General features: G+C 39.2%; 1 protein-coding gene across 1 annotated transcript; it reads left to right on the top strand.

The window, feature by feature from the left end:
* Positions 1-135: 135 nt before the first annotated feature.
* Positions 136-10,568, top strand: LOC135501426 (cilia- and flagella-associated protein 77-like). Its single transcript, XM_064793543.1, has 6 exons — positions 136-350; positions 635-734; positions 969-1,224; positions 1,703-1,808; positions 3,972-4,079; positions 7,252-10,568. The coding sequence occupies exons 1-6, from the start codon at positions 255-257 to the stop codon at positions 7,378-7,380; spliced, it is 795 nt and encodes a 264-aa protein (XP_064649613.1). The 5' UTR covers positions 136-254; the 3' UTR covers positions 7,381-10,568.
* The last annotated feature ends 5,659 nt before the right edge of the window (positions 10,569-16,227 follow it).

Below are 16,227 nucleotides of genomic sequence, written 5' to 3' on the forward strand. Positions count from 1 at the left end.
CGAGCTTCTGATTGGCTGATTGAAACATGGTTTTCAGTTGAGTTTCGGAAATTTAGTTCAAACTTTTCCCAACAGGTGTCGCTCAAAAATTCTGTAAATTTGATTGGTTGCAATTTCAACGTGACTTTCCGTGACCATGGTGATTCCCCCGCCATTGCAGGAAAAGATAAACAATCGTGACACGTTTTGTGTTCCTTTCAATTTTATTTCCCCTTTTATCGGCAAGGAATCGCTCCGATTTGGTATCTGACAATATGGCAACTGACATTGAACGTTTATACAAGCACACTGCTGCAGGTGAACTAGGATGTCACAGGGAAACGATGTTAAACAACCAACTTCTGTTGAGGGTATGTTCAATGACAATGTTTTGTTGAGCTGTCACTTCCAATGCATTGCACTGTTAGAATGACAATGCATTGATTGCAACGTTATATCATGCTGTAGAACTGCAGAAGCAACGCTATATTATCTTTACCGACCGGCAGACTCCACAGTCTCCAGTGGCACTAACTTTGCCAAGTCCGAGATAGGCCCAGGCCAGGGCGAGATGTCCTATTCCTATGGCCATTCTTCACGACGTTATTTTTAATGAAAATTTGTGTTATTTATAATAAATATTTTCATTTTTCAGCCACAGTTGGGCCGTCCACTGAGAAGAGGCTATAATGTTCCTATAGATGGTTTCACTTATGGTCGACCGAACAGAGGAATAGATGGTGGTACAGCAGAAGGTGATCATTCAAACTCACAGAATCCACAAAGCCAAACAATAAAACATTGTAGAACTTCAGAAGGTTCATCTCTTGGCCAAAATATTTGTGCTCTTTTCTCTAGTCACACCATAGGGCACACATGGGTGCCTCTGATCAGGCTGTGGGCCTCAAGTGCTGCTCAAAATGAAATTGAATTGAAGGACCTCTACCATACCTCATCAAATTTGAAATGAATTTTATCCTCTTTTGCAGCCATGACGGGATGGACTGGCCAAGAAGATGATACTGGGACAGTTTTGCCCCTGAGGAGGAAAAGTGGCTCAAAAACACAAAGAAGAGACTTTAAAGGACTGAATCGAGCGGCCGTTCAGGGCGGCCTTGTTAATGCTAGGGAACAATATGATTTCAGAGCTACACATGATGTGCGAAAGAAACTTTCTGATGAAGATAAAAATAAAAATCGTACAAGGCGCATTCCGCCAACCATGGTGTTTGGTATCTCAACTAGGTAAGCCGTAAGGATAGAGGCATCTAAGATTCCAGCATCGATCACATGACTCCTCAACTAGATAGAGGTTTTATTAGTTCTTCTCAGTTTGAATAGATGGCATTTCAAACAAGTGGGTCCGGACTCACTGCAGAAATGTTCGGTTGTCATTCATTGATTTTGTGACCAGTTTGTGTAATTGTCCAAAAGAAGGCTTCTAAAAGTCAGAAATTGGATTTGAATGGAAACATAAATCGTGTTTTCATGAAGCCCAGTTTGGTTGCTGTTTAATCAGCTGATGATGACACCTACGGTACAGTTGGAAGAGCTGGATCCTCATTAATTTTACAGAGGGCAGCACATGTTTTACTTCGTCTTTGTTGGAATCTTTGCAGAACCTTTGCCTCTGTCGTCAAAGAATTTTTCCCCCAGCGCTGAGATAACCATCACCATAACCATTTCAATGTAAACCAATAACCACCTGTACTCTTCTTTTCAGGCCCTCTACTCCAGTATTTGATCTTTTAGAACACAAATATCAGGATCGCTGGCTAGAAGAGAGACGACAGGCCGAATTAGCAAAATCTGAAAAAGAACTATCTAAGGTAAGCTTTTGATACCTCAATAGCATTCCGCGATGATGACGTCACTGCAGCTGCTGCCCTCTATTTCCCCATCTCTGAATTACAGGCAATGTCGGACAAACATGCGGTTTCGTAATGGATTCAGGCTTTCTAACTAGGGCAGTTAGATTCAATCTGGCACATGTCCGAGTGTTGGAAATACTACATAATTGTTCTGAATATTTCTCTCTCTGACTCTATGGTATCATTCATGCTAAAAACAATGCAGGGTCAAAGATAATTGACTTTGAAATAAGCTCAAATGCGTAGAAATAAGTGTCGATGTCCGACTGTCACGTGACTAAAACGTCATCAATATCTTATTAAAATGACCTTGTGAGTAATAAATAGTAACTTCGCGGAATGCTATAGTCAAAATAGCTTGAAAATATTTTTGTGAAAAAATGTGCAACCTATCAGTCGATTACAGAATGAGAAAAAAGTGGAAATAGATTTTTCATCAACTGCTTTGATCAGTCACTCTCAATATCATGATTGTTTCAGTAAAAGCATGAAACGTGTTATAAAACTATTCAATAAAAGTGTATAAAAGATACCAACACATCTGTTGGTTTCATTCATATCTATGAAAAATCGCAATGTCAATTGTGTTTTCCATCATTTTCAAACGTGACTGAAGCACAATGACATGCAGACATAAACTAGGGTCAAAAACTAGGCTAGCCTTTGGCACACATGGATACAGTTTAGTTAACTTTGTTTAATTGTACATACGAAATGATGTCATTTAATGAATAGTTTTATGAATAGTGTTCAAAATGTAGATAATCTTTACTGCTTTAGAATTTGTCAATCTAAAAAAGAGGAATATACTTTCAAAGCTGACACTATCTTTTTATTCTTTCTTAACAAAACATGACTGATGAGAGGGAAGAACAACATTTTAAATACATTTGGAGACAGAATGCATCAGTCAGGCACATATGTCTCCTTCGTCTTTGTAAGCAGGGACACACAGACACTTCACTTTTCAGTTTTCAGTTTTTGGCCCGGATTACAATAAATTTGTGTACATTGTTTGTCACATCTGGTTCATGCTCAGTGAACCACACAAAATGCTTTCATTTCCGATGGACAAAACACCGCAACATATTTAAATAGAAAATAAGTAGAAAATATTGCTGTTGTTCATGACGTCCACAAAAATATTGTTTTATATCAAGCATCTTTTCGAAAGCTGACGAATTCACTGGATTCGGTGATGTCACAGATGGGCAACCCCAATCAGAAAAACCTAAAATATTTCAAAGGCAGCACGTGCCCATTGTCAAAAGTGACATAACAAGACTCAGATTAACTAGTTTTGAAGATTCAAGGTTGGTCCTTGAAAAGATCTCCACCGATGATGTCACAGATGGGTACAGTTGGATTGTATTGCATTCTAAAAGTAGAGAACAAAGGAAGCATTTATGAAGATTTTTCTGCAACATACTGTTTCACTCTACACAGTTAACACCTCATGCCATCATCTCTCAATATGTGATTTAAAGCAGGAGCCATGTATTTTTTACACTTGGCATGTGAACTTCTTCTTGGCGAGTTGTTAAGCAACAGCCTGGTAAAGTCGGTTTGAAAAAACTTTCAAAGAATTATCTCAATTAAATTGTCCTTGATTTGGCCATGGGCAAAGTCATGAGAATAATAATTTATCAAATCATCCGAGGCATGATCTTTGATGTTTCCCAATCCAATTGTCAGTGTGCACATTTATTTAACCTGTGCCAATTTCGATGCACAAACGTTGGTAAAAAACTGTTACCCTCACCTGTTACTAGTTTTATCATTGTTAAAATGCCCCAGCGACATTGTGTCCCATTGAAATAAAAATGAAAGCTTCTTTTGATAGCATCATCTCTCACTCGTTTTAAAGTTGATAAATGTTAAAGTCTTTGTGATTGGAAACTATTATCACTTCAATCAACACGTGGACCATACATTTTTGTCCGGACCACCGTTGACTTTCATTTTCAAATAAAAATCAAGGAATTTATTTGAAATTGGGCAGCATTAAATATGAAAATCTCTTCAGTTGTCAGTATAAAATGGGCCTACCTTTAACTTTCTGAATTCAACAATCAACCATCCATTCAAATCAATGGAAATATCTTTGCGTTTTCCCTGCAGAAAAACACTTCCGGCAAAGTTTACGAGACGCGAGCATCATTGCTGAGGACTTACCAGAATCCAGTTGAACCAGCCCCACTCTGGCAGATGTCTAGGTTTACAAGATCGGTAAGTTGACAAAGTTGAATCCTCTCTTGAAAAAACTATCAGGGTCCAGTTTCATTTCTTCTCTGCGGCATCATCCCATTGTAATGGGAATAAACCTGACTCTCTTGGAACGTAATTTCTCGGCCACTGTCATGTCTTGTTCATGCCAAATCTTAAAATATTAGAAAAATTCAACAGGAGTTAAAAAACTCAAGCCATGTGCTCCTTTTCAGTTAACTAAAAATGAACAAGATTTTCAAGTGGCCAACTTGAATCTTTCAACTTGTGACTCGGGAGCATGCTGTTTTAATTGAGATTGTTTACTTTCACTCCATAATCTGCTTCAACACGACAAAGCCTTCAAATAAATGACCCCTAATCTTGTGTCAAGGAATGATTTAGTGGTCATTGTGGCAAAAAATTATCATGAAAAAGACATCAAGATCACCACAGCGATTGCATGAAAAAGTTATTTTTTAGCCGAGTGTAAATATTGGTTATGTATCTTTCCTTGGTGGGTACCCCATCTGTTGTTCTTTGCAGTTAATTTTGACTCCCAGAGGGTACATTGTATCCACCCCATTTTCAAATTTATGCCAGTTTTTGTGTTTATAAATTGAAGGGGATAACAGTCGTTCAGTGGCCAAGATCGGAATTTTTTTGCAAATCTGTCCAAAATTATTTACAGGTATTATGTTGGTTTGAGTTTGACTCTTATTAAAACCACGGCTTAGGTTGGGGGGGGGGGACAAAAGAAATTGATTTATTTTTCACTATTGCTCAAGTCTGACTCAGAGATATGAAATATTGAGTCGATGATGTAACAGATACTAAGAATATAGTATAGACCTTGGTGTTTGCGCCTAATGCTTGATTGGGGTACATGTTACAAATTAATCACTGCATAAATCCAATAGCAACTTTCATTCAATTGATTCATACATTGTAATTGATGCCATTATATTTTTTGTCCAGAGTACCATGTGATGTAATTAGATCAATGATCCACTTAGTAATGCAGTCAGGTTTATCTTGGAGGAAATACAGTGTAGTACTGATGGGTGAATGCCTATTATGATAATTCGGTTTGTCACGATGACAATATCATCATACTATGACAACTTAAAAAGCACAAAAATTTCAACTGTAAATGTGTAATGCATTATCATAAATTCTGGCAGCATTACAGTTAGTCTACCGCCAATTGAAATGTCGAAACGGCAGTTAGTCTACCACCAATTGAAATGTCGAAACGACAGTTAGTCTACCGCCAATTGAAATGTCGAAACGACAGTTAGTCTACCGCCAATTGAAATGTCGAAACGATAGTTAGTCTACCGCCAATTGAAATGTCGAAACGGCAGTTAGTCTACCGCCAATTGAAATGTCGAAAATTCGTCAACTTTTAACGGCGTGAAAAATGTCAAGGTTCACACTACAGTAGATTTAATACCTTATGGCAATTTTAGTACTCCTCCTAAAATTTGTGTGAAATGACAAACCAGCCATGAGCAAAATGCTGTGCAGCGATCTTCACGGAAGTGAGCATGAGATAAACTCCACCTAACTGAGCGTGCTGGAAAATGATGCATAAATGATGAAACAATATGGTGGAAATAGTAGAGATTGGTTCAAACGAATCATGAAATTCAGTCATTGTTAAGTTGCGTGGACATCCTAGAAACAGAATGAGCAAGTCTGCGTTTCGTGATTTCTTGACGCTGTGACTTTTTATGTTTGATATTATGTATATTCGCTGAGGTGAAATTTCCTATGGCATGGCAACCAATTTGGGGAAACCCTAGACAATGAGTGATATGAATAAAAACTAGCAAATGCTTTTACTTCAATTTTGTACAGAAAGGCCTAGTGTAAATGTACATGGAGTTTTAGATAAAAGCATTTGCTACTCTTTATTCATATCACCCATTGTTTCATGAAGAGCATGTAATGTTTTGGGTATCATCCTTTTTCACCCTGTGTAATTGCAGAGTTATGACAAGATTTATGTGGTCCTCCTCTATCAATAGTTAAGTATCATGTTTACTACCCAAAGTAAACATCATAACACCACCTTGTCTCATGAAAATTTAAGAGTACATCCCTTGTTGATTATGCGACAGACAGTTCATCTATTATATCCTTTCAAATTCATGATAAAGAAAAACACTCGCTTGAGGAGTTCAACTAATTTTCCAAAATCCCAAGGTGCTGAATCATTTCTTGTATACACAACTGTCCCGAAGCAGAACAGTTATATTCACTCACAATAAAAAGCCTCAGCACTTCTTGATCATTTCCGAGTCCCAAGACATCGAAATCATCAAACATAGACAGGTACTGCTTAACAGGTTTCTATTATATTTTGATTGATTTAATTGGGGATAGATGTGGCAGTTGAGAGTCGAAGGAATATTATTGTTAAAAGTGTTTAACTTGGGAAATCATTTAATATAGCACTTGGTTCCCCAGAGTATCCCTGAAAGGATGTGTACTAACGCTAATTAAAAGTTGCAAGTTTTGCTCAGTTGATTGCAAGAATGGTCTGAAATTTTCATAACTGATGGCGTACTTCATAATGCAACATTCAAACATCAGATTTTGGGGATGATGGCAAACAAATGTAGGCATGCCCTCCAATTCCAGGACAGGTTTTGTACTTAACAATGATTCTTTTATGATCTCAATCAAAGATTTTTTTTGCCTCCACATATAGTGATAAAGAAACTCATGTTGCTAGCCTTACTCTTGGAAGTTTCTGCATCATTAAGCTTCCAGTTGAGTGTATCAAATTTTATGACCTATCACCATCACCAAGACCTTACAATAATGGGCGCAGCTAATTGAGGATAATGTCTTGAGTGGTTTTCATTCTTTATTGCCTGATGACTTCATGCTTCATTTCAATCATGTAGGGAATTTAAAATTGAAAGGCAAGCTGAATTTCATTAAGCATGCAGCTTGTTTATTCTGTTTTGTTTATGGTTGCCAAGAACATAGAATGAAATGATTAACCCAAGCTGCCATTCTGTTTTAAAATAATGCCACATTTACCAGTAGGTTCCTCATCCTTTCCTTCTCACAGCCACTTCAAAGATTTCGATTTCAGGTTTTGGCTATAAAATTAGCTAATCTACCATTGAGTATTGTGCTTTTCTTTTTTGTTTATTGTTTATTTCTTTACTCTTTGCAGGCTAAACCAGCATTGGCAACCTTCCGAAGTGGACCAGCAGGCAGTGCTGCATTCCAGCATCACGAGTCCGACTGCATATCACGAAAAGGTGTACAAGGGCATGGCATCTACGAATCAGCCAAGAACTAAACAGCCTGTAGCCAGCTGTCCACCTATTCTTTCAAAATGAACATTTCCACAAAAGTGATCACATTAAGTCTCTTGTTAACACCTCCGTGATCTCCTGAAGAGCTTGAATTAATCATGTTTATGTAGTATAATACGAAGTTAAAGCGAAGTTTATCTTTTGTATGGGTTGATTGCAAAGCACTTTCCACCAAAATTATGTCCAAAATCCTGTGTCGTGATTGATATAGATATGTTGCAGTCCCCAGTCAAGTTGAGGTGATATGCACCGTTGCAAGTCCTTTATTTTCCACGTGGGACAGTTACTTTGGATTTGTTGTTGCAGACCACCGACTTGTGGGCAATTTACAGGTATATTACAACACTGAATAGGTGGTAACACCACAGGAACGGAATCATTACGCGCCCATTCTTGGTGGACGCAAATAGCATCAAGGCGATACACAAAATGAAAGGGGTGATTTGCGTTATGAATTGGGATCCTACCGCCTTTGTTAACTAGACCAACCCTTGTAGAAAATTTAATTATTTATGAAAACATTTTGACAAAACTTTGCGCAAATTCCGTACATCGCTCGCAAACTTGGTATTGTTCTGTTTGTTTTGACAGCCTCACTTCTTGGCAGTAAAAATTTCGCTTACGAATCAAAAACGATGGCAAATTCACCAATTTACCCAGAGTCGTCCTGTATCGTAAGGGAGTCGTGGCCCCAAATTGACCATTGGCTTCGTTTAAAACCCAGGTGGCCAGCACAACCCCAGTGTTGATCTACTGCCCGCTATTCAACCGATAATTTAAAAATCATCTACCCATAACTATCATAAACATAACTTTAATTGTCTCCCGTGGTCGGTTCATGATAATGTTTACTCTAATAATAAGACTGTTCCTTTCAATTTCAGGAACAGAAGGTTTCTAAATAGATAAAGCCTCCATGGAATGCCTCATTGACATTCTTTTGGCCCTTGTTTCTGAAGAACTGTTGATTGTCATTAGAACATTAATTTTTGTTTGGTCATCTGTTACAAAAACTTTCAGCGGGCAGTTCAAATTTTTTTCTATAAATTAACTTCAGTGAATGGTCCTTCTATTCTATTCTGAATTTCAGAATTTGAGGAGTTATCAAAAGAAGTAGAACCTTTTTGCCAATGCCATCAGAAGATATCCCTTTTAGCTTTTAATTTTCTAACTAATTGATTTTTCACCTAAGTCAGTCTGTTAGTGTTAGTTCTCAAATACAGTGGTACTATTCCAGATGTCGGAAGCGATTTCCTGACTCTTTTCCTTCCATACTTTGTTTAGAGTCAATCTGTGACATTTATTGTGTCTGGACCCTGTTGTGAGAAACAAGGGATCTGTCACCAGCTCCTGGGGTATTGGCACTGGTCACACAATATACCTGGGTCCTTAGCCAACTAGACTGAAAGCCAACCCGTGATCTTGCAAAATGTCCCAAGTAGCATCAGACTAAATTAGCAACAGATGTGGCCAACACTGGTTGTGAAGACACATACAGTGAAAGGGATGATTAGTGCAGACATTGTCACCACTGTTTTAGTCAAGTTATTGACCGAAATAAGTACTGACATTGATTCACAATTGATGTAATCTGTGATCTTTGCAGTGGAGGTGGATAACAGATTTGTCCAGATGAGATTGATGATAAAAGTCAAGGTATTGTTGAAATAATGTTTCAATATTTAGGCTGTACAGACAATGTTTATCAACTCATTATGTATAGACCAAATCATCTGTTTTGAACAGGGAGGCAATCGGTTCTGTTAAAAACAGGACATGATGTGACAACCCAAGGTATCGATTTTCATTTCTGAAAACCAAGATATCATTACGTTCAAATACAGAGATTTTTGTAGTTCTTTCTTCTCTGATCTATAATTGGAAGGTGTAATAAAGGTGCACAAACTATATTTGCTCATTTTGTAAGAGACACATCTGAAGACATAGTCACAACTTCTTACTTGGTCTTTATCCAGTATCGGCTGTGAAAGTGCATGTCGGTATACATGTTCTCATTACTGATGCAACTGGACCATCTAATGTGGCATTTTAAAATAGCATACATTGTGTGGACCCACTTAATGTTTCAATTGTTACATATATCAATTATGATCGGTTTCGTATCATTTCAGTAAATTTAAAGCCGAGAGCTCTACATCATATTTGATGCATCACTATTGGTAAGAGTACATTTATAAAACGATAGAATAGCTGTTTAAGACTTGATCTCATTATACCTCAGAGGCCATATTTGTTGATGCATCTTGACCACCAAGGTTTTTGCATCTCTCATCTATTCGATTATTTAACTGGACATTGAAAATGAGTATAAAACTATGGGAGTCATGATGTATTTGACGGTGGTGCATCAAGTACAATGCAGAATTTCCATGGCTTATTTTCAGTTTTTGAGTGTTTTTAATTGTAATGTCATATTGTTGTTGTATATTTTATAGTGTTGATGATCACAACTATATGCAATAGTTTGTGTTTGTTGGCCCAAACATCATCTGGCTGTGATATGTATATACTGTATTATACTAAATATATTTAGGGCCTAGATGTAGGCATAGTGTTCTTAAATGGTAAATTACGAAGACATTCGTACAATTTTATTGTATAGCATTGTGGTGTCTCTCGTTGCAATGTGTCAAATATACATTTAAGCAAGATGACATGGTCATAGATTCAGACTGATACAAAGCTGATATTCCCAAAGTATTTACCAAGTATATTATGACTATGTCAGTACTTCATGATAAAGAGTACACTGTCAACTGTGTTGCATTTTCTCATAATCCGTCAAAACTGCTGATTGTGATAATGTAGGATGCTTTAAATGTACATGTTTTAAGTTAACAAAGTATTTGAATAAAGTGTAAAATTACATTTAGGGTGTGGCATGCCTTTATACATGTTATACAACTATTAGGGAAATGAATAGGGGTGTCCATCTACAGTAGATACAGGGGGGTACTGCTTAACCACTAGGAGTCTCATAATCAACTTGGTTGTAACTGAAGTTGCTTAGGTGTTGTGATATGCCAGACCCAATGTGCCTGTATCCATAAAACTCCTTCCTTCCATGTCATAAAAGCTACAAGTATTTTGAAGAATAACTGTTGTGAGACCACAAGGTCATCACTACATGTTGGAGTCCAATAAATATGGTTTGAACCTAGCATAGAGTTCTTCCAATTTTCTCTCACCAATTGCCTTATCCCACTTGCCTAAGTGAATTTTAAACTGCTTTTCAAGGATGTTGAGTGGCAAATTGTATACTCCGTAAGGGTTTGGACTGGACAGTTATCTATATATACACGGCGGCATTGGTAGATGGACCGGCATTGGGAGATGGACAGACCCATTCTGCCAAAGCAGAGGACTTGTACCAAATGGAACATCCCGCAACAGACGTCGATGCCAACGGTTTTTACCTATTCTTAGGGACAAAACCCGAAAACTTCCCATTTGCACCGCTCAGAACTTGCCGGGTAATGTTAGTCTAACACTCCAATTTAAAGCAACTGCAGCTCCTTGCCGGTCACTCTCAATACCATGGATCGTGTCGGCGCTCTGGCAAGTCTATGAACTTGGTAATAGCACGGATGTAGTCGGTACATCTACTCCGCATCGGTTGAAATAGATTCCTATTAGACAGAGAATTGGACTCGGAGTAATCAACCTGGTTACTGTCCCTGGTTACTCTAAGGTTTGAACGGCGACAGTGTGATTCTTGCCTCCCCTCAAATTCATTCTTTCGAGGGCGTGGCTCGGCGATTGGGAAGATACCTGGCAATTTTGTGGAAGGTTTGCTCATTCCGTTAGCACTCTCCTCGCCTTGTATTCGGAACCCGCAATCGTTTGATTCGTTTGATTTACCTGTGTTTTGGCGTGTAAAACGCCAGATAGGCCGAAAAAAATCGGTGTGAGTGGTTCATGATAGATCATAGATGGCAGAGTATAGGCTCAAAACAGTAACAGTTATGAAGCAATAAATATTGTCGCATCCAATGCCCATGCTTATCGACACAGTCGCACTTGCGTGACGTCTGCCCCGGACCATAAAACTAAAACCATGTACAAATCGCGCTAAAATGTTTTTAAATGCTTCAAAATGTTTTTGCAATCACTCTGACTGTCAAAATAATAGAAATGCTTGATATGCCACGAAATAAAGCTTGGAAAGGCACGCATTGTCACAGAAGTATAGTCATACGTTTCCCCCGTGTTTTTGTTTCGCAAGCCACTAACTCGAACGGATGTCGTATTGACATCAATCACAGGGCGCGCGTTTCAGTAATCAGCGCCCACTTGCCGCTATTTTGATTCTAATTAGTCAGTTAATGTTGCCGTTTTGTGTCCAGGGAACATCTCAACATGGACCTAAATTTATCACTCCAGAGTGTTTTTTCTGTTCCATTGGACTGTTTCTAAAACACAAACATACTCTTGTACGCTCGCCGACAACATGTTGATGGGTTATTTTATAAACTTGTTTTCAGTATTTGATGTTTAGTTGGCTAACAACCTCATACGTTGGCTTATCCATTCCTCGCATAGCGCAACTTCACTATTAGTATGTTGGCGGGTTTTCCAGTTATCTCCGAGAGCGTAAAATGAAACGTATCAGCCTAACGCGCGACGTATGAAATCTATCGTCTGGCACATTCACACGAGTCACGTGACCGGAACAGGAAACAAGAAATATAAATACAGCAGACGACTCGAGTTTTTTTCAACCGGATCTCCGCCCTCGGTCACCGTAAATTTGACTTTAATGGAAATAAAACGAACAAAAAAGGCGCACGACGGTCGCCGGGGCGGGAGAGCGTTGCAAAAGGTCGTAAATGTTTGACGACAAAAGATGGGTGCCGTTGCCCGCATCATGTTTTCATGTTAAATCATTTTAAGAGCGAAGGGAAGCGGCCATGATGTATAGACACGAGTCACTGAATAGGGAAAGATTTATAATTAATTAACGAAACATTGATTCCGCATCATGTTCATGTTTTGATATAAAGCGCCCTACTTCGATTGTTTTACGTGAAAACCTGAACGCCGTCGCCGCCCAATCGTTTGCATTTGACTCAATTGTGCGGTTGGTGCGCATCTCGGGCCGATTATCAAACAAAAATGAATTTGTTTTTCGTAAAGCCTATCAATTGTGTTGCCTTTCTTTTAGAAATTTGATGATTATCTGGTTTATTGGTCCGTGGAATTATCAAAAACCGATGTGACAAAGGTTGGCAACTGGACTCTGAAGGGGTCGAGGACACGTTTGTAATTTTAGTAAACAAGATCAAGAACAAAACAAATGGTGCCACTTCACACAGAAGCATTCCTTCTCAATTTACTACACATTCGTATATTGTCGTAGTGATAGGGGCTGTCGGAGTGGTACAGTGGAAACATCAGCGCCTGTCACCTATGAGGTCCCTGTCTTGATTCCTGGTCGGTCATGGTATATATTGTACGCGCCGTTCACCGATCCAAAGGTTGACCGCGCTCAATATTGCTTAACTTCCACTCTGGAAAGCGTGGGTTCGATTCCAAGACGCTCGGACCACTTATATCATTACAAGAAACCGATAAAGTTTCCGAGTCCACCCTATTTTGTCCTATTCGTTCGTTTGAAAATGACCATGGCGGGGAAAAACGAGATACAAGGTGTCGTGGTTGATCACCAATTCCATTAGTCTCACACGATAAATTCCCTCATACACTCTTCAAGACAGGACAATACATTTTTTCGGAACGATAAGTGAGACACGATCACTCCATTGGAGTTATAGGCAACCTGGGGGGCCGTGATAGATCGCTCCGTTATTGAAAATTGGAAATCTTTTATAAAATATTCCACCCTATTCGCCTTAATTTCCCTAGCCACTATCGTGCTTCCCGACTTTTTAATCCAACGTAAATTAATGGCGGTGTTTATCTCTGTAAAGGCGAAACGACGGTAAACCTCGCACACTTGCCCCTCAAGCATCCCATTCCTATACATGGTCCATTATATTTGGATTCAATGGAGCGAGGTTTGCGCAAAGGATGGCGCTGACGAATATTAACTTTCCCATTAATAAATAATCTTGATTTAATCAAGACATCTTTGGTTCGTGTCAATAAGTTTTCTATTTGGCAATTTATCGAATTCTCGTCACGCCATCAGGCAAAGCAGAAGGCAGGAAGGTGTTTAACAAGTTCGTCCATATACGTCAACGTATTCTACTTCTATTTCTACTGACTCAAAACTGACAGTGCGCAATCCTAATGATGTTGGGCCACTATAATAGCGATGGCCCAACACCGACTTTGTTGACGCTCTTGACCTTTGAATGCTAGGGATCGTAGTTCGCCAGCTAGGGCCTGTCTGGCTAAACAGACTTTCACCATTTAGGTAGTTATCCGACCAAAACTCCGTCCATTTCGCGATGTCGTTCAAAATCACTCCATCACCCTGTAACATAAGCGTCGACTGAACGTAATGAACGAGGCCACCTTGAGAGAGTGCGACACTCAGCTACTTCACTTTTGAGATGATTGGTGGCCATTGTGGAAGAAAAGGCGACTTTTAATTTGCACATAACGTGTTGATTAAAGCGATTCCCGTAAGAATTTGCCCAAAGAATCAGCACAATTGAAGCCACGGCCTATTCTCGTTTGCCACTGGATTGCTACCGAATGAGGAAAGATTAATTTTTCATATCAAAGATAATTAGTTTTTGGTTCCGAAACGGGTTTATTATAGGTAGAGGTAGATTGCTCCCCAGGCGCCTCGGACCATTCATGACATTTGATTAATAAACGATATAAAGAGACTTAAAGAGTGTCGAGGTCCGCGGGGTTCTACCTGCCCGCGATTAATCATTGATAGTGTGACTTGGCGGTTGAAGGCATTTCACTCAGTGGTGTTTCATGTCGTCTAAATGGCGAAGATACACGAAATCTTGGGCAAATGTTGCTTTTCTTCGAAGTTTTGGGCCTTTTGGCCTGTACGAATTGTTCAATCAGAAGTACTCAGCTCACTTGTCCACGGACCAACCGCCTCTACACGACTACTCAAGTCCGACGCGCTTCGAAGACACTGACTTATCTTAGCTGTTGTGAAATTTTGTAAAACAAACGGTGGTGAATGGCAACTAGCCTTTTCAAAATTGGATCATGGATGAAAGAAACACCCTTAGCGATTTAAACGTGCCGGCCAAAATTGCCGTTATGATGTTTCTTGGGAGAATTCCTTTAACTGCACCATGCAAAACTGAGAGCTAAAACAAATAACGCCCATTTCTGCGAAAACGGATTTTTCATTCTCGTTTGCGGAATGGAAATACCTCCTAATCATCTATTTACTTTCTTTCACCGCTCCATCAGTAGGCGGAGCCGCGCCTCTCCTAAATATATCACAGCCCAATTAAAACCGATTCACACTGCCACTGACAATATTACAACAATTAAGGAGCGGAAAACAATAAGGCAAGTTAATTTCCTCTCGAGTTGTGTCGATTACGGTGCTAATTCGTTATTTTACGAGCGCCGTCCGCGCGCTCCATAAGCTCCGTGTCATGTTTGACTTCGATAAAAGGCTCGAGGAGCAGTTAATACCGAGTTAATGGCTTTCAGGCGATTTGCGCCGTAAAAGAAGATCAGTTACCAAGCAATTTTCCATCTCATATACGGTTATTTCATAGTTGGCGGCCAATCTACAGCGAGTTTGCCATGATACTTGCTGATAACCCCGCTTCCCGATGTTTATAACCAATTTCCAACGGCTTAGCCTATTACAAAGACGTAAGCTACTCAATTCGCGCTATCACCAGCGCAAGCACCGTGTGACAAGCTGGGTGTCGGGCTTGTTCATTACAGGCCGATTAACTGATACCGGTGCTCAATTCCATCCCGTTTTATTATGAGTGTTCTCGCTTATCTTTGCTACACATGTCCTTCCTCATTTGGCGAGAAATGAAGACATTCTTCCTGCAAAGATTAGGGATTATTTCAGCAATTTCCCGGGCGATTCCTCTGAACTGAACTAACTCTTCTTGTTATAACTTCATGCGCGGCCCTGATAGCTCATAACGCCTTCACGCGCAAATCAAATTACTCGACCTACCGGTTCATAATCGGAAAGGCAACTTTCACTTTCTATTATCTCTGCTGGAAATTGTCACAATCTCCAGTTTGAAAATCCAGAGCTAATAACTCTGCCAAATGGGTGGGGTTGGATGTTATCTAGATGACACATGGGTCGAGGTTAAGGCGATGAAATTATGAGGATTCTTGATTTCTTGGCAGAACTTTGTAATGGAAGGTACCATGAGATCGGTAAGTGTCATAGGATGATACACTCATCTAGTTTCACCACTCACTAATAAATTACTATACGAAACTGACACGAAAGCCCAATAATATTAATTTTCCTTTTTCTTAAATGGTCTTAGATCAATAAAACAAGAGTGTTTAATACAGTACGTAGTCCTAGTCCCCAAAGTGAAACAATGCCAATAAATCCATAAAAATGGTTTATCAATCGTTCATTACTTAGAAAAAATGTTCCAAGTTTTAAAAACGGCATACATGTATTGCAGACTAGTTAACTACCAAAAGTCTAATTAATACACTTCAGTCTCTTGAACTATGGCAATTGGTTTCACATACAGGATACGACCTTATGGTTTATATTCCACATTTCCCTGGGGGACGTTTTTATAAGACACGCCAGCAATATTTTGACCAGTGATCCCCGTCATCGCGCAAACTCATTATCACTGATTATGACTTCCGCGCACAGAAGGAGGTAGAAAATTCAGCTTAATTGTCGTCCTTAATGA

The sequence above is a fragment of the Lineus longissimus genome, chromosome 17, assembly GCF_910592395.1.
Source record: "Lineus longissimus chromosome 17, tnLinLong1.2, whole genome shotgun sequence".
NCBI classification, from domain to species: domain Eukaryota; kingdom Metazoa; phylum Nemertea; class Pilidiophora; order Heteronemertea; family Lineidae; genus Lineus; species Lineus longissimus.